At 43.6% G+C, this 22645-nt stretch overlaps 1 protein-coding gene across 5 annotated transcripts in view; it reads right to left on the bottom strand.

Moving 5' to 3' along the window:
* LOC121289519 (CREB3 regulatory factor-like) overlaps positions 1–21062 on the bottom strand; it is a 114644-nt gene extending 93582 nt beyond the window's left edge. For all 5 annotated transcript variants that reach the window (XR_005945601.1, XM_041208994.1, XM_041208996.1 and 2 more), the window contains exons 1-2: positions 20929–21062; positions 6977–7066 (exon numbers count right to left, since the gene is read on the bottom strand). Coding sequence is in view for 2 of the 5 variants with exons in the window: in XM_041208995.1 (XP_041064929.1) it covers positions 6977–6982 (6 nt within the window). In the remaining 3 variants the exon portion in view is untranslated. The remainder of the gene's footprint in view (positions 1–6976; positions 7067–20928) is intronic.
* Positions 21063–22645: the final 1583 nt, after the last annotated feature.

Here is a 22645-nt window from a genome sequence, read left to right as displayed (position 1 = left end):
TGGACAACGGGATTAATATCTGGATGTTTCATGTTCAAGTGTCTTTGGGATCAAGTAGGCAATTGCAGATTCACCTCCCCATCCACACCAGATTCCAGTTTGGAAGTTTATTTGGAGATTTCCTACCTTCCTCAAGAGGATATAGAACACTGGTTTGGTCTCAGCTGGAGTACTGCATCCAGTTCTGGGCACCGCATTTGAACAAAGGTGTGAAGGCATTGGAGATAGTGCAGAAAAGATTCACAAAAATGGCCCCAGGGATGAGGAACTTCAGTTACACAGACAGATTGGAGAAGTTGGGACTGTTTTCCTCAGAGGAGGTTGAGAGGAGATTTGATAGAGGTATTCAAAATCACAAGGGGTCTGGACAGAGTAGATGGGGAGAAACTGTTCCCATTGGTGGAATGATCAAAAACAAGAGGGCACAGATTTAAGGTAATTAGCAACATGTCAACTTAGGACAGACTGTTCAATATAACTTAATGCTAACTGTGCATTGCCTTTACCCAGTAGGCCATAAGAGAATATAATTTATAGAGCTTGCGACATGGGGCAACATTGCAAAACTGGAATCAATGGGATTTGGGGGAAATCTCTCCATTGGTTGGAGTCATACCTAGCACATAGGAAGACGGTTGAGGTTGTTGGAGGTCAATCAACTCAGCTCCAGGACATCACTGCAGGAGTTCCTCAAGGTACTGTCCTAGGTCTAACCATCTTCAGCTGCTTCAGCAATGACCTTCCTTCCATCATAAGGTCAGAAGTGGGCATGTTCGCTGATGATTGCACAATGTTCAGCACTATTCGCAACTCCTCAAATGCTGAAGCAGTCCATGTCCATAAGCAGCAGGACATGACAACATTCAGGCTTGGGCTGTTAACTGACATTCATAACACACAAGTATTAGGCAAAGAGCATCTCCAACAAGAGAGAATCCAACCATCTCCCCTTCACATTCACTCACCATCCTTACTTGGAAATATATCACCATTCCATCACTGCCGCTGGGTCATAATCCTGGAACTCCCTCCCTACCAGCACCATGGACTGCTGCAGTTCAAGGTGGTGGTGACCACCATCTTCTCAAGGGCAATTAGGGATGGACAATAAATGCTGTCCTAGCTAGTGACACCCACATCCCGTGAAAGAATAAATAAAAAGGAAAGGCAAGTGGTTAGGATCTGGAATGCACTGCCTGAGAGAGTGTGGCTGGAGGCAGATTCAATCAAGGCAACTGGATTATTATCTGAAAAGGATGAGCATGCAGGGCTAGAGGGAAAAAAGGTGAGGGAGTTGCAGTAGGAAAACTGCTCCCATGGAGAGCTGTTGCAAACACCATGGGCCAAATGGCCTTCTTCTCTTCTATAACAATTCTGGGATTCACTACAATGTTATTAACTGCAATCACATTTGCATGTGAACCATTGAAAAGAATGCCTCAGTTGGCCAAATAATCTGGATGGTCAAGGATGACTAAGTCCCTTTATATAAAATTTCCACTTGCGCCTTTTGGTTCTACGCAGAAGATGATGAACTAAAAATAGCACACTAGATGTCTCGACCAAATTGGTTACCAGCACTACTTGAGCTTATTTGCCCTGTAGGACAGCCAATGCATTTTGATGTTGTGCCAATATATTTGTGGGAAGTTCTAAATTAATTTTAATTCATTTCAATCCAATCCAATTGATTCACCCTCATATTATACAGTTAAGAAGATCCCTCCACACAAACCCACAATTGAAGAGACAAAATCCGTCACTGTATTCCTGAATTCAAGATGTTCTGCTAGGCGAGAGAATGTGTGAAAATTGTCCACATTTACTATTAAGCTGTTTCAAAACCCAAACAGCAAAACTACCCTGAGTCCTTTCTCAATGACAGGCAGCTCACTATTCCTCCCACTGTCTAGAGAACTGGTTGTGCCAATAAAAGGAGCCTACAAATAGATTAGAATGCCTGACGTTGCTAGAGTTTATTCACAGATGGTGCTTCAGTGAGGTGACAAAATCCACCACCTTGACTGGCACCAGTCAACTGGTTCCTTAACCAACCGTTTAACTGTTGCAACGTCTGATTACAGATTCACCCTTAGGACACTATCTACGTAGGGGAGATGGTTGCCCATGTTGAGGAGATGTTGGTAATGTTACTAGCTACTAGTCCAGAGGACCAGACTAATGCTCTGGGGACAGGGGTTCAAATCCCACCACAACAGCTCGTGGAATTTAAATTCCGTTATTTAATAAATTAATTGGAATTAAAAGCTAGTCTTAGTAACCATGAAACTACTATCGATTGTCATAAAAACCCACCTGGTAAGGAAAGAAATCTGCCACCCTTACCCAGTCCAGCCTGTGTGTGACCCCAGACCCACAGCAAATGGCCTAGTGGCTCACTCAAATTATACCATCCCAATACAGACTGCAGCAATTCACGTAGGTGGCTCTTGAGAGCAATTCGGGATAGAAAACAAATGCTGGTCCTGCCAGTGACGCCCACATCCCAACTGCTGTCTGCAATCCTTTCTTCTCAAATTAACTTGCACCAGCTTTAGGAAGAAGCTGATTTATGGAAAAGAACAAGCTTAATGCTAATCTCTATTTAATTCACTTTGTTTGGTCTCACTGCAACAATTGCACTACATTAAAGGTGCTATATAAATGCACAAACACCCCAAGGCACTTCACAGGAAACAAAATTCAACTACATTAAAAAAGGCTTAAATCTTCAAGACGTATTAAGCACTTTGCTGATGTCACAGAGTAGGTGTACTGTATGGTGCTAACCAAACAAAGTGGCCAACCATAATCTCCAGTCCCTGCTGAGTTCTCTCTGCAAATGGGTGTCATAAAGGTCATTGGTCACACTGACTTTGAATGGAGCAGGGGAACCAGCCGATTTCCAGTCAGACACGCATGTTTGTGGATGGTGGATATGAACAGGTCCAGACTCAGGCACGATGCCCCGTGTGACAATCAAAGGGACTCACCATCTCAGACATCAAAAGCCTGGAGGTCGCTGCAGTTCAGTAAAAATTCAACACCTCCAGGGTAGGTGGGGAGGGGGGTGGGAAGGGAAAACATTGCTCCTAAAAGGAGGGTAAAAATGCGCAGGCTGAGTAAGCATAGTCATGGTTTATGAGTGTGATTTATATCCTGCTTGCAGACAAAAACAAACCTTACATCTTGATAAAGCCACGTGATAGAAACCAGCCATAAACAAGTAGTGAGCAGCAGCTTCCTCCAAAACAAAACCACCTTATATAGTTGCACAAACCTATGCATAGTATAAGGCTTCCATTTCCTCAGCATATAGACACTGTACAACAGAATGCAAGCAAACCAGAGCGAGGGAGAGACAGCAAAGTACAAAATAATCCTGATTGCTACACCATGGAAGAGCTGGAGCAGAAACACCAGCTTAGACCAGCTGGACAAATGGCTGTTTCTGAACAAACTGCATCGCTCTTCAGAAAAAAAAACTACTCAGACTTTATGGACCTCCTCCTGTGCTGCCCTATTCTATGCTGTAACTTCTATGCAATGTAATTCTATGCAAATGTGATGCCCTCTATGCTCAAATTGCTCAACATCTAAGCACATACATGAAGAATGTAATTGGCAAGATGATGATGTGCTGCAAGTGCCCAAGCAAAAAGCCGCCATCTTGATCCAGAGCCTTGAGCAGTGGGGATGGCCCAGACAAAACATCTTTCTGCTTTTCCTTGCTGTTGTCATGCAACCACGTTTGCCTGGTGGTGCCGGTATCGAGATATTGACGTACGAAATGAGTAGGTGAGAGTTTGCATACCATAAATGCCTCACACCCATAGGTACAGTAACCTTTGACCTTGTTTGCCACGCGCTTTTTCATTTCCTTATTCTCCTCAATTCTCGCCAGGCTACATTACCCAGCCAGTCACAGGGAGTGCAGGCAAGCAGCCATGCCTTCAGTCTCTGGGAAAGGAATAACCTCACATACCCAAATCCCCCACCCTCATCAACAACCTGGACTTGCATCCAGACAAGGATGGGGTGAAATCTATGTTGGCATCATCAATGATTGATTGTTTAAATGGTCAGTAAGCCAGTAATGAAAAAGCATTTAAGAACCAAAAGATTTACTGGGGATGTTAGAGACCTAAACCCTTTGACAAAGAGGGTGACTGGTATGTGAATGTTATATATTTGTGTCTGCCATAGATACTTTCTCAGGTTTAGCAGTGTCAGTCACTCCCATATGTGGTTTTGAGCATTTGATTTGATAACTCACACTGCCCCAAATCCATCTCCTTTTAGGCTGTTGCGACCTCAAAGCATAACCATGATATGGATGGATTCTCTGTGCACATTTACCTCTTCCAGCTCCCCGAAGGCAGACAGGATCAACACTAAACAAAGCTGTGACTGGTTTGACCCATAAACTGCTTCGCTCCACAGGAAAGAAATACATGCCAAGTAATATCATCATAGAGCACACATACAAGGAAGAGGTCATTCAACTCTTCAGATCAGTGCCATCTCTATGCTGGAGCAATCCAAAATTAATTCCAATGCTCATTACATTCCCTCATTTCCATATCTTCCTGGCAAGTCCAGGTAATGAAGTCATATGATGACAAGTGTGAAGCTCTTATTGTTGCCACATTATTTGGCCATGCACTGTTCAGTTTTAGTGGCTACTTGTGTGCCAGATATTGCTGGCATCTGTTAAAAAGTCCCTCATAGGAATGGAGGAATTTTTAGATGAAAAAAATTACAAGGTCCATCTAGTTCATCTTCTGCCATCCTGGAAACCACCTGATACATCAAAATGGGATTGGTCATCACCCTCAATCAATGAGTCTACAACAGACCCAGACATGAGTTGAGGAAAACTTGTGTCACAAAGCTTTGGGAACCATGGCTTCAAAATCATCTGTTAATCCCCACCACCCCCAACCAAGCCACAATACACTCATCAAAAATAGGTCTCCAATTACTCACATACTGGATCCCAAAATTTAATTTTCTGAAAGGAATCTATAGAGTTTACATATGAATTAATCAATCATTTCCACTTCCACTGTCTCCCTAGGGAATCTAGTCCATAGATTGACCACTTGATCATGGAAATATTATTTTCATAAATTTGTTTTGAACCCATAACCTCTTCAAATGTTGGCTGTGTTCTCTGGTTCTGCTACTCCAGACAAAACAGCTTCACATTCCAGAATTTTACAGCACAGAGGGAGGCCATTCAGCCAGCCATGCCTGTGTCAGCTTTTTGAAAAAGTTGTCAAATTTATTCACACTTTTGTCCCTATTTTCCCCCCATAACTCAGCGAATTATTTCTCAAACATGTCCAATGCCATCTGAAAGTTCTGATTCCACCACCCTTGCAGATAGAGCATTCCAGATCTTAACCAGAGACATCTGCTCATTTTCCCTCTAGTTCTTTTGCCAACTTTTTTAAACCTTGACATGCCAGGCATTATCTAGCCACTTTAGAATTACAAAAACAGCAAACCTCTTAGCTCACAACCTTCTCTTTCCTAATGAGAACAAGCCTAATTTACATAATCACTCCTCATATTTCATACCTTCCATCCCTTCAATCTGGATGCTCACATCTGTATCCTTTCAACAGCTGCAATATCCTTTTTGTACTGTGACAGCCAGAACTACACACAATATTCTAAGTGTCATTGTACCAACGATTTATAAAATGGTATGACTACCTCATTATTTGAGCTCAATATAGACCTTTTAATGCATCCCAACATTTGATATATTTTACTCACTACTACTGGACATAGTTGCAATTACTTCAATTTGTCAATCAGGACCCTCAGATCTCTCTTATGCCTTTCTTTTGAGCAATATTCAAGTTTCATGCACATTATCTTCTTTTCATTTAAGTAATTATCCCTTGCTGGATTTTTTTGTCTCCATATGAAGTGCTTTGCATTCCCCTGCAGTGAGGGAGGTCTTATGGTGCAGTGGGTAGCATCCCTGCCTCGGAACCAGGAGATCTGGGTTCAAGTCCCACCCCAGGACTTGGTGGCCAAAGAAGGTGGGTTCATAACATGGCCAAACAGGTTGAGTTCCAATTTGTAAATCCTTCCACCAGGTGCCAATGGTGGGAGAGGTTCCTGACCAGCCATGTCCTCTGGTGTCAAAGATGGCCCTTCCAACTCCAGAGAGTGAATGCGTGCTGGTGAATCTAAGGGAGAACAAGAACATGTTCCACCAGCCATGTGGTGGAAAGCTGGAGCCTCTCCCATCGCTATGCATGTAGACTGCAATGTGCATGTTGCTATAGTGACTTTGACTCTGAGTGATCTTTAACACACCTTCACAGTGAATTCCATCCCAAGTATGTTGATCACAGCATGGGTCGGGAAGAAGGGTAAATTGGGGGTGGAGGGAGGGATAATATTTTATTTTTCTTAACTTTTCCCTTCACATCTAGAGAAAAATATACACCCTACAAAATAATAATTTAAAAACATTTTTCCACTAAAAACATCTTTTCCAACAATTTGAATAAAGTAAAATGTAAAGTAATAAAAGCAAAGAGGGAATCTGATGCTAAAATATTAGATTGTTTGAGTTAAGCAGATATTATCAGAGAGTAAACAGCACAATGTAAGCATTAAGGATTTGCACCATCAGCCTTCCTAAAGCCTGTCTGAAGGGATATCATTGAATACAGGGTTTTGACTCAGCATTAAACAAGTTGAAATTCTGCATCATCCAACAACGCCCACAGAAACATCCAGGCACTGAAAGGACCAAAAAGTCAAGACCAATGAACTTTAACCTACTGTTTCCTCCCCATGGTATTAGCATAAATAGCCTCCCGCTCTTAAAGCAGAAAGGGCAGGACCACTAACTCCATGAAAGCTTACTTTGATGTAACAATCCACAATAACTACATATGTCTTTTAAAAATTAATAAAAGGTGCAAGTCACCAAGAATTTACTTACCATCATCTTGGCTGTTTAGTTCCGAGTCTCCTCCACATTGCAAATGTAAATTATTTGGCTAATCTTGATGCTGTCACAGACGATATCCAGCTTAGAGAAAGATAGAAGTGTCAGATCTCACAAGAGTCAAACAATAACCCCCTCCAAAATGCCAAGTTCTCTTGGAGAATTTGAAATTAATGGGAAGCTGTTTTGCAATTTGCAACCTGCTCCTCCACTCATTTTTTTTTTAAAAACTGCAGTCAATTTTTAGACAACGTCCTGTAACTATTGCAAATAACTAGGGACAGTGAAACAGAGACACCTCAAAGAGAAACAGCGAGACACAAACACACACACACAGAAAGCGAAAGGGTGAGGGAGAGAGAAAAAGCGAAAGGCAGAGAGAGAGAGAAAAAGCGAAAGGCACAGAGAGAAAAAGCGAAAGGCAGAGAGAAAGAGAAAAAGCGAAAGGCAGAGAGAAAGAGAAAAAGCGAAAGGCAGAGAGAAAGAGAAAAAGCGAAAGGCAGAGAGAAAGAGAAAAAGCGAAAGGCAGAGAGAAAGAGAAAAAGCGAAAGGCAGAGAGAAAGAGAAAAAGCGAAAGGCAGAGAGAGAAAAGCGAAAGGCAGAGAGAGAGAAAAAAAGCGAAAGGCAGAGAGAGAAAAGCGAAAGGCAGAGAGAAAAAAGCGAAAGGCAGAGAGATGTTAAGACAGAAAGAGAAATCGAAAAGGATCAAATAAAAGAAAATAAAAGTGAGAAAGAATAAAGGGGATAAAGAGAGGAAAGAGAGAGAGAGAGACGCTTCCAGTGGGTTTCAGTCACTGGTCAATGTCTGATGTTCGCGAGGTTTCGGGCGGATTTTCAGAATGGGTCACCCGGTGAGCGGCTCCTGAACCAGTCCCGGTGCTAATGTGCAGCCGGCACAGCGCCTTGTTCCACAGTCACACTGCAACCCTGCTCCGACAGAAACCCTTCGGGGTTTATCCATGGACAGCGAATATCGGGAATAGCCGAGCCGCTTTTCTTCAGAAAACATGAAACTATAACTAACTTTAACGAGTTTAATGATGCTTCCGAATAAAAAGGCTAACTTTTCAATTCAATCCAGCCTAAATCATAGCCGAAGATAATTCGTGATTTTTTTTCCCTCTGACATTTGAGTGTTATCGAAATCCCAAAACATAAATCGCCACTTTAAAAAAAATAACTTTTTAATGTCAAACAAGGGATAATACACAAAGCCACAACCTACCGGCATTCGGCTTAACAATTGCTGCAAAAAACAAAGCTCCATTTTAAACCAAAAATTGTGCACCCAGCATTTTAATTATTTATAGGGCAAGTGTAGGAGGGAGGCGGTAATGTCACTGGACCAGTGATCCAGAGGCCAGGGTAATGCCCTGGGGACATGGGTTCAAATCCCATCATGGCAGCTGGTGGAATTTAAATTCACTAATAAATCTGGAATTAAAACGGTGACCATAAACCAATAGTTGTTAAAACCCCATCTGGTTCACTAATGCCCTTTGGGGAAGGAAATCTGCCGTCCTCACCTGGTCTGGCCCACACGTGACTCCAGACCCACAGCCATGTGGTTGACTCTTAAATGACCGAGCAAGCTGCATCAAACCAGCCAGATCACCTGGCCATCCTGGGCACTGGGAAATAACAATGGCAAAACCAGCCCTGTCAACCTTGCAAAGTCCTCCTGGTGGCTGGGCTAGTGCCAAAATTGGGAGAGTTGTCCCAAAAAACTAATCAAGCAACAGCCTGACCAAGTCATACCTTGCATATCATGTCCCAGACACCAGCATCACCATCCCTGGGTATGTCCTGTCCCACTGCCTGAGGTGGTGGCACAGTGGTATACAGTCAAGGAGTTGACCTGGGAGGCCTCAATATTGACTTCAGACCCCATGAAATCTCATGGAATCAGGTCAAACATAGACAAGGAAACCTCCTGTTGACCACCACCTACTCTTCCCACACCCTTCCCCCCCTCCAAAGTGCTAAATGGGATACATTGCGAACAGATATAGCAGCTCAAAACTGAGCAACCGTGAGGCTTGGGAGCCATTAGCAGCAACAGAATTGTACTCAACCATAATCTGTAACCTCATGGCCAAGCATATCCCCCACCCTAGCATTACCAGCAAGCCACGGGATCAACCCTGGTTCAATGGAGAGTGCAGGAGGGCATGTCAGGAGCAGCACCAGGCATATCTAAAAATGAAGCACCAACCTGGTGAAGCTATAACACAGGACGACTTGCATGCCAAACAGAATAAGCAGCAAATGATAGACAGGGCTAAGCGATCCCACAACCAACAGATCAGATCTCAGCTCTGCAGTCCTGCCACATCCAGTCGTGAGTGGTGGTGGACAATTAAACAACTCCCTGGAGGAGCAGGTTCCACAAATATCCCCATCCTCAAAGTGGGGGAGCCCAGCACATCAGTGCAAAAGGTAAGGCTGAAGCTTTTACAGCCATCTTCAGCCAGGCCTGCCAGATGGATAAGCCATCTCAACCTCCTGAAGTCCCCAGCATCACAGATGCCAGTCTTCAGCCAATTTGATTCATTCCATGTGATATCAAGAAATGGCTGAAGGCACTGGATACAGCAAAGGCTATGGGCCTTGACAATATTCCAGCAATAGTATTGATGACCTGTGCTCCAGAACTTGCTGCACCCCTGGCCAAGCTGTTTCAGTACAACTACAACACTGGCATCTACCCAGCTACTTGGAAAATTACCCAGGTATGTCCTGTACATAAAAAGCATCACAAATCCAACCCGGCCAATTCCTGCCCCATCAGGCTACCCTCGATCAAAGTGATAGAAGGTGTCGTCAACAGTGCTATCAAGTGGCACTTACTCAACAATAACCTGTTCACTGGCACTAAGTTTGGGTTCCGCCAGGGCCACTCAGCCTCTGACCTCATTACAGCCTTGGTCCAAACAAGGACAAAAGAGCTGAACTCCCGAGGTGAGGTAAGAGTGACTGCCCTTGACATCAAGGCCACATTTGACCGAGTGTGGCATCAAGGAGCCCTAGCAAAACTGGAGTCAATGGGAATCAGAGGGAAAACTCTCCACTGGTTGGAGTCATAACTAGCACAAAGGAAGATGGTTGTGGTTATTGGAGGTCAATCATCTCAGCTCCAGGACATCACTGCAGGAGTTCTTAAGGGGAGTGTCCTAGGCCCAACCTCCTTGAGCTGGTTTATCAATGACCTTCTTTCCATCATAAGGTCAAAAGTGGGGATTGAATGTTTTTGAGGAAGTGACCAGGTGGGTAGATGAAGGTAGTGCAGTTGATGTAGTTTATATGGATTTCAGCAAAGCCTTTAACAAGGACCCACATGGGAGACTTATAAAGAAGGCAAATGCACATGGGATACAGGATAATTTGATAAGGTGGATTCAAAATTGGCTTAGTTGTAAGAGGCAGAGGGTGATGACAGAAGGATGCTTTAGTGACTGGAAGCGAGTGTCCACTGGTGTACCACAGGGATCTGTGTTGGGTCCCCTATTATTCATTATTTATATAAATGACATAGATGACTATGTGGGGAGTAGGATTAGTAAGTTTGCGGATGACACAAATATTGGCCAGGTAGTTAACAGTGAGGTTGAGTGTCTTGGGCTACAGGAAGATAGAGATGGGATGGTCAAATGAGCAGATAAGTGGCAGATGGAATTTAACCCTGAAAAGTGTGAGGTGATACACTTTGGAAGGGGTAATTTGACAAGGAAGTATTCAATGAATGGCATGACACTGGGAAGTTCTGAGGAACAAAGGGATCTTGGCATGTGTGTCCATAGATCTCTGAAGGTGGGGGGCATGTTAGTGGGGTGGTGAAAAAGGCATATGGGACACTAGCCTTTATCAATCGAGGCATAGATTACAAAAGTAGGGAGAACCTTGGTGAGGCCACAGCTGGAGTACTGTGTGCAGTTCTGGTCGCCACATTATAGAAAGGATGTGATTGCACTGGAGAGGGCACAGAGGAGATTCACCAGGATGTTGCCTGGGATGAAACATTTAAGTTATTAAAAGAGGTTGGATAGACTTGGGTTGTTTTCGTTGGAGCAGAGAAGATTAAGAGGCGACCTGATCGAGGTGTTCAAGATTATGAAGGGCATGGACAGGATGGATAGGGAGCAGCTGTTCCTCTTAGTTGAAGGGTCAGTCATGAGGGGACATAAGTTCAAGGTGAGGGGCAGGAGGTTTAGGGGGGATGTGAGGAAAAATCTTTTTACCCAGAGGGTGGTGACGGTGTGGAATGTGCTGCCTGGGAGGGTGGTGGAGGCGGGTTGCCTCACATCCTTTAAAAAGTACCTGGATGAGCACTTGGCACGTCATAACATTCAAGGCTATGGGCCAAGTGCTGATAAATGGGATTAGGTAGGTAGGTCAGGTGTTTCTCACGTGTCGGTGCAGACTCGATGGGCCGAAGGGCCTCTTCTGCACTGTGTGATTCTGTGATTCTCTGATGATTGCACAATGTTCAGCACCATTTGTGACTCCTCAGATACTAAAGCAGTCCTTGCCCATATCCAGTAAGACCTGGGCAACATTCAGTCTTGGGCTGGTAAGTGGCAAATAACATTCATGCCACACAAGTGCCAGGCAACGACCATCTCCAACAAGAGAGAATCTAACCATCTCCTCTTGACATTCAATGGCATTACCATTGCTGAATCCCCCACTATCAACATCCAGGGGGTTACCATTGACCAGAAACTGAACTGGACCAGCCATATAAACACTGTGGCTACAAGAGCAGGTCAGAGACTGGGAATTCTGCAGTGAGTAACTCACCTCTTGACTCCCCAAAGCATGTCCACCATCAGCCTGTCCAACATCTACAGGGCAGAAGTCAAGAGTGTGCAGGGATATTCCCCACTTGTGTGCAGCTCCAACAAGGAGCTGGACACCATCCAGGACAAAGCAGCCCACTTGATTCGCACCCCATCCACAAACATTCATTCCCTCCGACGCAAAGTGGCAGCAGTGTGTACCATTTACAAGATGCACTGCAGGAATTCACCAAGCCTCCTTAGGTATTACCTTCCAAACCCATGATTGCTACCATCTAGAAGGGCAAGGGCAGCAGGTACATGGGAACACCACCACCTGGATATTCCCTTCCAAGTCACTCACCATTCCGACTTGGAAATATATCGCCGTTCCTTCACTGTTGCAGAGTCAAATTCCTGGCACTCCATCCCTAACAGCACTGTGGCTGTAGTTACACCACATGGACCCCAGTGGTTCAAGAAGGCAGCTCACCACCACCTTCTCAAGGGCAATAACTGATGGACAATAAATGGTGGCTTAGCCAGTGATGCCCGTACCCCATGAACGAATAATCAAAAAGTATAGCAAGAGAATTTAGAAAATTAAGTTATGAGAGGTCTGGAGAGAGTAGATTGGGAGAAAGTGTTCCCTTTTGTGGAAGGGTGGAGAACCAGAGGGCACAGATTGAAGGTAATTGGCAAAAGAAACAATTGTGACAGGAGGAAAAATCTTTTCCTGCAACGAGTTGTTAGGCTCTGGAATTCACTGCTCGACAGTGTGGCAGAGGCAGATTCAATCATGATATTCTAAGGGAATTGGATCATTATTCGTAAAAGTAAAAATTTGCAGGGCTATGGCGAAAAGGCAGGGAAGTGGCACCAGGCGAATTGCTTTTGCAGAGAGCTGGCACAGACATGATGGGCCAAATGGCCTCCTTCTGTGCTCCAACCATTCTATGATTCTATTCTATTTCAGACTTATCTAAGAATTAATTGTTGAAATGTTTCTTCAATTCCCTACAGCGCTAATTTCAAGCAATGAAAAACTGAAATATTTAGAATCCATGTGGTTTATATTTACCAATTTTATTAGGTTTGTTAAACACCACACAGATCTCTAATTAAAAGATTTAGTTTTAATCAGGACTGAATGCTAAATGACTTCTTTTTAAACATTTTTAAAGTTATAATACCTATTTTTTTTGCCAGTTAACTAGGTACAAATTGGCTCCAACCTTCAAATTGTCCTTCGCAGCTTCAAGTCACTTGTATAAACCAAACCTGTTAAAGTCCATTCTAACTGCCATTCTGATTAATGTATCCTGAACAGTGGAATCCAAGTTATACATTAATAAACTATTGCAGATCGTCTTAATTACAAACCAACCCATTTAAATAAAAACAAGAAGTGATGGAAAAAACTCAGCAGGAGTAGCATCTGTGGAGAGAGAAACAGAGTAATGACATTTTGAGTCTTCTTCGAAACTGTTTTGGAGGGCGATCTTGCTTTCATTTTGCTTTTATTAACCTATTTAAATATACTTTAAACATCTACCTCACTATCTCGCAAATCAGGGGCAGTGTCCAAACAATCCCCAATCAAATATTCACTTCTGGGCTGGACCTTTAAAAAATGTCTAAAATTAACACATTGGAACATACATGATTTAATCATGGTTTCATTGTTTTATAGCAAAATCCACAAGTGGGGCAATTCAGATTTTGTATCCTTATAGAGATTAAAGTCATCCTTTCCCTTCACTTTACATACATCCCCAAAGGTGAATTAAAGAATTGGTTCAGAAAGGGGCTGAAAGAATACGGCACCAACTGAACTGGAAGGATGAACTGGATGTGGTAGCACTTGCTTCAGTACACCTGTACCTGCACAGACTGGGATGAGAGATAACAAGAACAGGAGTAAGACAGGAAATTAAACACTCTCATATCTAAAGCAACAGCAGTCTGGTTTCTTTTCCGTTATACATTTCCAGGAATTCTGACTCACTTTTTTCTAGTCATGATCCTGAATGCCCTCACTTTCATTTTCTGCTTGTGATACAAACTGACCTCTACCAAAGACGATGAGCTGTAAAATTTCTTTCACTTTCTCCTTTTTAGTCAAAAGCCTAAACCCTCACTCTTTTCCAATTAATATCTTCATCTCTCCCTCTCTCTGTCTGACACCCCTTCAGTCATTCTCTATACCCTTCTCTCTCTCCTCCAGTCATTACCCATATCTCTCTCTCCCCCATTCAGTCATTCACCAGATATTCATCTTTCCCCCATTCAGTCCATACCCAGATCTCCCTCTCCCCCTTTCAGTCATTTTCCAAATCTATATTTCTTCCCCCACTTTTCTGATCAATATCTTGATCTCTCTCCCCACTCCCTTTCAGTCAATACAACAATACATTTATTTAGCACCTTCAACATAGTAAACCGTCTCCAGGTGCATCACAGGAGCAATTTTCAAACAAAGTTTGACACAGGGTATATTAAGGGAGAAGTAGGGGTAGAGGGATTGAGGAAGGGAATTCCAGAACTTGGAACCTAAGTGGCTGAGGGCACAGTTGCCAATGGTAGAGGAATTAAAGTCAGGAATGTACAAAGGGCCAGAATTGGAGGAATACAGAGGTCTAAGAGGGTTGTAGAGCTGGGTGACGTTGCAAGAGACAGGGAGGGGTGAGGCCAAGGAGGATTTAAAACAAGGATGACAGCCTTAAAAATTGAGGTATTGCACATTGCGCCCAGGGATGATTAGTAAATGGGATTTGGTACAACTTAGACTTAATCAGCAAAGGCTTTGGTGAGCTCAAGCTTACTCGAGCTATCTCTCTCACTCCAACACCCCCTGCCTTTTCCTGTTATTACCCAGATCACGCCCCTTTTCTCACTATTGCCATAAGAAAACCATCAACGGAAAGTTCCCCTCCAAGCCACTCACCGTCCTGACTTGGAAATATATCGCCGTTCCTTCACTGTCGCTGGGTCAAAATCCTAAAAATCCCTCCCTAACAGTGCTGTGGGTGTAGCTACACCACATGGACTGCAGCAGTTCAAGAAGGCAGCTCACCACCACTTCCTCAGGAACAATTAGGGATGGGCAATAAATGCTGGTCTAGCCAGCGACACCAACATCCCATAAGTGAATTTTTAAAAATTCACCTTTAATGCCATTTCCCCCAGTAAAACCTTTCCTTCCTCCCATTCTGGTAGTTCTCCCCTGGTATGGGTGCTCTCCTCTATCATTCAAATCCAATGGACACAGACTTCAGCATAATAGTTGAAAAACTGGTTGAGCAGCCATCATCTGGTCTGATGGACCAACATCAAGCAACAACTCCTCTGCCAAAACTGTGCAGTACTCCAGTACCATCCTGAAGAGCAAAGACGACCCCTGGCACCTTTTCTCTACTACCAACAATCGCCTTAAACTCCTTATACTTGCCTCACCACGCTTACCTAAAAGTGCGAGGAGCCCATGGACTTCCTTGTCACCAAGATTGAAACCATCCATTCAGTTGCCTCTGCTAATGCCACTCATTCTCGCTGCCACCCCCACCATCACCCCATTTCCCACCAAGCCAAACAACATTCCAGTCTTCCCCCATGCCTTACACTTGATTCTGTTTGTTCCTCTCCATCTCCCCTTATGACCCCTCCAGGCTGGTCCAATGTATGAAACCCAGCTCCTGCTCCTGACCACATTCCCTCTAAACTGCTGACCACTTGACCTCCTTTCCTGACCCACCAGCCTGCCCTCAGCCCCACACATGAGCTGACATGTAACTGGGACTGCCTGTCATCAGCAACTTCTTCCTTCCTTTCAGAACTTGCCATCATCATCCCACTTCTCAGACCTCACCTGTTTCTACCAACTATTAATCCATCTCCAGCCTCCTTTTCTTCTGCAAAATCCTTCAACATAGTGTCAAATTCTCACAAATCTGTTCTCACAAGCCTGTCTAAATCTCCCCAGTCAGACTTCTGCTCCTGTCACAGCCCTAAATCAATTCAGAAATGAGATCCTGCAGGCTGTAATGTCAACTTATTTGAAGACTTGGACAAGAGTCAACATACCATTCTCTTCAATGCTGCTCCTCCATTGTCCAGCTAAGTGGCACTGCCCTCATAGTTTCGCTCCTACCTATCCAAACATAGCTAAAAAAGCCTGCCTGTTCCCAAACCATTACCTCTGGAACCCTTCCTTGACCCACTCCACTTCCTCATATACCTGCTAGCCCTTGGCAACATCAGCCACAGACATGGGTTCAGGTTTCCACTGCTGCAATGACAGGAACATTTCAGAATCAGGCCATTCAGCCCCTCAGGCTGGCACCCCCATTCAACTTGATCAGGATGATCTGCAACTTAACTGTTTTCCTGTCTTCATTTCATATCCTTTTGATATGCTCACTTGACAAAGCTCCATATATTTCAATTATGACACCCCAGCTCTATCTCAGCGAAGAATCAGAGAATCTTTACATTGCAGAAGGAGGCCATTTGGCCCATTGAGTCTGCACTGGCTCTCTGAAAGAGCAATCTACGTAGTCCCACTCTCCTGCCTGATCTCTGTAACCTTGCACATTCTCTCTCTTTTCAGGGAGCAAACCAATTCCCTTTTGAATACCTCAATTGAATCTGCCTCCACCACCCTATTGGGAAGTTCGTTCCGGACTCCAACCACCCTTTGGGTGAAAAAAATTTCTTCACATCAGTTTTACTCCTTTTTCCAATTATTTTGAACCTGTGCTCTCTAGTTCTTGATGTTCTCTTGAGTAGGAACAGTTTCTCACTATTTACCCTATCCAAACCCCTCAGGATCTTGAACACCTCTGTCAAGTCTCCTCTCAGCCGCCTTTTCCCCAATGAAACAGTCCCAACCTCTCCAATCTATCCTCACAGCTACAGTTTGTTATCCCTGAAATCATTCTTGTGAATCTTCTCTGTATTCTCTCCAATGCCTTCATATTCTTCCTCAAATATAGCGCCCAGAACTGGATGCAGACTCCAGATGAGGCCTAACTAGTGTCTTGTACAAGTGCAACATGACCTCCTCCTTGCTCTTGTATTCAATGCCTCGATTAAAAAAGCATAAGATACTATAAGTTTTATTAATTGCTCTCTCAATATGCCCTGCCATCTTCAATGACTTATGTACATAAACACTGAGGTCTCTCTGTTCCTGCATCTCAATTAAAGTTTCTCCCTTTATTTTGTACTGTCCTTTCATATTCTTCCTGCCAAAATGAATCACCTCACAGCTCCCTGCACTGAACTTCACCTGCCACTTGTCTGCCCAATCCACCAACAATGTCCTTTTGAAGTTAACATCACAGTTGACAATTTTTTCAACCTTTGTATCATCTGCAAATTTTGAAATCATGCCCTGAACAGCACAGTCTAGATCATTAATACATATTAGACAGAGCAAGGGTCCAAATACTGACCCCTGGGGGAACTCTACGACAAACCTTCCTCCAATCTGAAAAACAACCATTTATCACTACTCTCTGTTTCCTGTCACTCAGCCAATTTCTTATCCAAGTGCCTACTTTCCCTTTTATTCCATGAGCTGGATTTTTGCTCACAAGTCTGTTGTGTGGTACTGTTTCAATGCCTTTTGAAAATCCGTATAAACCACATCAACAGCATTTTCCTTATCAACCTTCTTTGTCACCTCTTCAAAAATCCCCAGCAAGTTAGTTAAACATGATTTACCTTTAATGAATCCATGCTGGCTTTCCTTAATTATCCTGCACTTTTCTAAATGATTATTGATTTTGTCCTGAACTATAGTTTCCAGCACTTTGCCAAGATACAACTTTGCGAGACCCCCTCAGCTCTACAACTGCTACGTAACATTATGAAGGCTGCAAGTTCCTTCAGTTATCATTGTGAACAACATTACTCTTTAGCAACAAGATCTGTAATCTCACCACTGATTCTCTGCCTCTTCCCATTCAGTGTCACACTCTGAACCAGATAACTGCAGCCTCAACAATCTATTTGACCCTGAACTGAACATTCAGACCCACATACTCTCCATCACAAAGATCACCTACTTCCAACTCTCTAATATTGTCCTCCACCCCACCTCAGTCCTCTCTGCAACACCTTCGCGAGCTTCAAATTCTAAAATTTTGCTGCCTCTCCCATTCTGGAACAGAGGCATTGCTCGATTAAAAGAGACCCAAGATTGATCAAGTTTGCATTCTATGATCCTAGTGATTGCCTGATACTGTAATAACAATTCATCTCTATCTCTCATCTCTCTCCACTTCCTCTATCTTCTAATCATTTCCACCCCCTCTATCTCCCTTTCCAAATCACTCCCCTCATCCATGCCCTCCAGTCATTGTTCTGATAGCCTTTCCCAATTATCATCCCGCTTTTCCTCTTTTCCAATTATAATCTTAATGTCTCTCCCCCTTTTCAATTACCCTCATCTTTTCTCCTTTGCACTCATTAATTTGGATCTCTTTTTCTCCTCTCCTTTGTCCAATTATCCAATCTCTCTACCCCTCACTTTTCTGTCTCTTTCACTACCATTTGTTTTCTGCCATGATTCAGATTGATTTTACTCTTCTTTTTCCTGTCATTACCATGAACTTGCTTCTACCTCATTCGAGAATTATTCTCATTGTAAGCTGCTTTTTCTATCATTACACACATTTCTGTATGTTTTCCTGCCTCTTTTCTATGGCAGCACTGATCTCGCTCTTTCTCGTTTGCCCAAACTGATCCACTTTTCTATCCCTTTTCAGTGCTTCACCATCCCCCAATCCTTGATCTTCAGCCCAGTCCTTCCCTATTTCTCTCTCTCACACACACACACACTCTTTCCTCTGTCCCCTATCTCACCATAATAATATAAGAATACAAGAAATAGGAACAGGAGTGTCCATTCAGCCCCTCAAGCTGCTCCGCCATTCAATAAGATCATGGCTGATCATCTTGTGTTTTGATTTCCACGTTCCCACCTAACCCCAATAAACTTTGATTCCCTTGCCTAACAAGAATCTATCCACCTCTGCCTTAAAAATATTTAATGACTCCCACCTCCACCACCTTCTGAGGTACAGAGTTCCAAAGTCACACAACCCTCTGAGAGAAAAAAATTCTCCTCATCTCTGTCCTAAAAGGGCGACCCCTAATTTTAAAATAGTGCCCCCTAGTTCTGGACTCACCCACAAGAGGAAACATCCTTTCTACGTCCACCTTGTCAAAGCCGTTCAGGATCTTGTAAACTTCAATCAACTCACCCCTCACTTTTCTAAACTCCAGTGGAAACAAGCCCAGTCTGTCCAACTATTCTTCATAAGACAACCCACTCATTCCAGGTATCGTGGACATGGGGAAGATGGTTCCATTAGTAGGACAGACTGGGACCCAAGGGCACAGCCTCAGAGTAAAGGCAAGACCTTTTAGAACAGAGATGAGGAGAAACTTCTTTAGCCAGAGAATGGTGAATCTATGGAATTCACTGCCACAGAAGGCTTTGGAGGCCAGGTCATTGAGTGTATTTAAGACCGAGATAGATAGGTTCTTGATTGGAAAGGGGATCAAAGGTTACGGGGAGAAGGCGGGAGAATGGGGTTGAGAAACTTATCAGCCATGATTGAATGGGCCGATGGGCCGAATGGCCTAATTTCTGCTCCTATGTCTTATGGTCTTATGGTATCAGTCTCGTAAACCTCCTTTGAACCGTCTCCAATGCATTTACATCCTTCCTTAAAACTATTATAGTTTTTATAACTATTTACATTTTGTGTTGTAACCAATGAATTAAGTTTGCTTTTCCCCCTGGGTCACTCACACAAATCCAGTACTAAGAATAGCACTTTGCAAATAGCACCTTGCAACACACAATTGGCATTCCCTAAATACAACAAAAATCTCCAGCATCTTCTGTAATTTCTGAAGTTAGGATCTGTCAAGTGTGGAATCTGCACACCTAAAAATAACTCTTTTGAATTTAAGTTGAGATGCATCTTTGTATTGATAAAGGGCAAAAAATAATTCTGCGGTATTGTAAATGAGCTTTGTCTTAAGAAACCCGTATTTTTGTGTGTTTGAGAGAAAAAAAGACGAATTGAATATGATTTGTCATGAGACACAATATTGCAAGCAACTAACTTGATACAGCCTGATGCAACATTCAAGCAAGGAAAGCCCATGAGGCTTGTTCACAGCATCAAAGGGACAGAGATACTTACAAAGGTTACAAATTAAAGGTGCCCCTCTTCAGTCTTTTTTAAGATAAGCATTCGGGGAATTAGGTATGGGATACAAAGTGTTAATGCATAAACTGCAGAATAAACTGGCAAAAGACCAGTTCAGCACTTCTTTAGAACGAGTTAAACACTTTTTGAATGGCCTTTGGGTAGAAAGAACGAAGACAAATTACTCTGGAATAATTCATGGGACAGTTGCATAAGGGGACATCCGCCTCTGTGGCAGATTGGATAAAATGGCCTCCCGGATCTGTAGTTTGCAATTTACTGTATTGCACTTTCTAAAGAGAATAGTAGAACCAAACACCTTCCCCTCATCGCGAAGGCAGTGACCCTTTAAAAGGACTCCAGTTTAATTAAGGAAACGGCCTCCAGTTTGATTGCTCTGCACCTTAACTCTAATCTAAAACCGATTTCCGCCTCCCAGTCAGCCTCCAGCACAATATACCTGAAGCGGAATGTCAGCTGCTTTAGAAAAAGCAGTTCGTTGGACTGAGCTGTCAATTTTGCACCTCTTAGGGTTTATTTGGTGTTTTACCAGGCTTATATAAGAAAAAAAGAGTTTCCTATTTACAATATTAGGCAAGAGTCGAGTCGAGACGAGCCCAATCCGATGAAGGGGGGCGGGGGGGGGGGGGACGGAACCACGAAGCAAACAAACACTCCGACAACACTGCGCTGATACCAGGGCGATCGGGGGGGTGGGGGGGAGGCGGGTGTGGGGAGACTGCTAACTGTAAGCAGAAGTGCACCAACAGCGCTTACTCATGTTTGCACCTATATATAGCAAAGAACCCCAGACAGCAGATCAGCGAGATTGCAACAACAACAACAACAAACACACAAGCGGCAACATTGTAGCGATCCAGCCCATGCCTGAAACCAACCAGCCTGAAACTGACACATTTGGACACAATTAACTTACTTTGTAGCAGATTCCTGGAAGTTCGCAACACCCTAGATCCTGAAACCAAGCCTTCAGCCCCCCTTCAGTTTTGTTACTCGGTTTGTTTTGATTCCGTGATCATATGACCAACTCCACAAACCCTCCCCCTCCCCCATTCCCCTGTCACATGCTCCCTTGTCATCTGCAGCCTTAAAGCGAGGATGTCCGCGATTAATGTCGGCTCCCACGGTAAATTTTTTGGTGCTTTTTTTTGTTGTGGGGTCCAGGGGTACAAAATATTTCGGCCTCTCTTTTTGTTTTAAATCTGTCCAAAGGGCATCATCTCCCCGCCCCCGATGGCTTGGTCGGTGAATGCACCAGTTAGCGATTCTGACCAGCAGGGCGGGACTGGTACGGTTAACCTCACTCCTTTAGGCGAGACAGGGAAGCAAATGTCTTATCCGTGTCCAGAGGCTCCTGTAAAATGCGCACGAACGGACATTTGTTGAAGGCAAAGTCGGACTTGGTTACAACGCTCCCTGTAGCCAAGTATCACGGTGTCAGCTGTGACCCTGTGGGTAGCACTCAATTCTGAGTCAGAAGTTTGTGGGTTCATAGTCCCAGTCCATAGACTTCGAACACAAAATCTGGGGAGGATCACCGTCCCTTAGCAGGAGGGTTGCCAACCCTCCTGGATTGGCCTTGAGTCTCCAGAAATTGGGGGTGGGGGTGGGGGTGGGGGTGGGGAGGGCAAGTTATATGATGAAACCTCCAGGAATATATTTAATCACAGTTGGCAGCCTGACTTAGCAGTGAGGTCATAGATTTAAAGTAAAAGCGAAATAGTGCAGATGCTGGAAATCTGAAACAAAAAACCCCAGAAAATGCTGGAAAATCTCAGCTGGTCTAGCAGCATCTGTGGAAAGAGAAACCGTTAGCATTGAGTCCAGATGACCCTTCTTCATTGGTCTAAGGGTTTGAAGGAGAATTTTTTTTTAACCAGAGAGTGATGGGGTTCTGGAACTCGTTGCCTGAAGGGGCGGTGGAGGCAGAAATCTTCATTGTATTTTTAAAAATACACAGGCACTTGGTGTGCTGTCATCTATCATTTGGACCGAAGGCTGGAGAGTAGGATTAGTCTGGATAGCTCTTGTTCAGCTGGTGCACACATGATGGGGCTGAATGGTCTCTTGCGCTATAAATGTTCTATGCTTGTTTTCCATATTGGAGGTGCCAATGGATGAGAAGTTTAAATGAGACCCTGTCTGCCTTCTCAGGTGGATGTAAAAGATCTGATGGCTCAATTTTAAAGAACAACAGAGTTATTCTCAGAGTCCTAGTCAATATTTATCCCTCAACCAACAACCCTTAAAAAAAAAACAGGTTAGCTGGTAATTTATTTCATTGCTGCGTGTGGGAGCTTGCTGTGTGTAAATTGGCTGTTACAACAATGATGACCCTTCAAAAAGTACTTCATTGGCTGTAATGTGCCATGTGTTCTAAGTTCATGCTAGACGAATGCAAGTCTTTCTTTCAACAAATAAACAAAGCAGGAAAATGGGTGTCCCAGAGAAGGAAGGGCCTTCTCTGGAAGGGTCAATCAAAGCCTTTAAAAGGGGGGAATTGAGACATTATTTGTTGGAGGAGAATGATATTGACAGCGCTGCTTGCTTATATGCCAGAGAAGATGGGGAAAGTAACTTGATGTTAATTAAAGTAGGAGATCAGTAGATGCACTGTTTAGTGGGGGAGTGGG

Source organism: Carcharodon carcharias, chromosome 17 (assembly GCF_017639515.1).
Source record: "Carcharodon carcharias isolate sCarCar2 chromosome 17, sCarCar2.pri, whole genome shotgun sequence".
Lineage (NCBI taxonomy): Eukaryota > Metazoa > Chordata > Chondrichthyes > Lamniformes > Lamnidae > Carcharodon > Carcharodon carcharias.
Note: the sequence above shows the minus strand (reverse complement) of the source record. Positions and strands in the feature narration are given on the sequence as shown.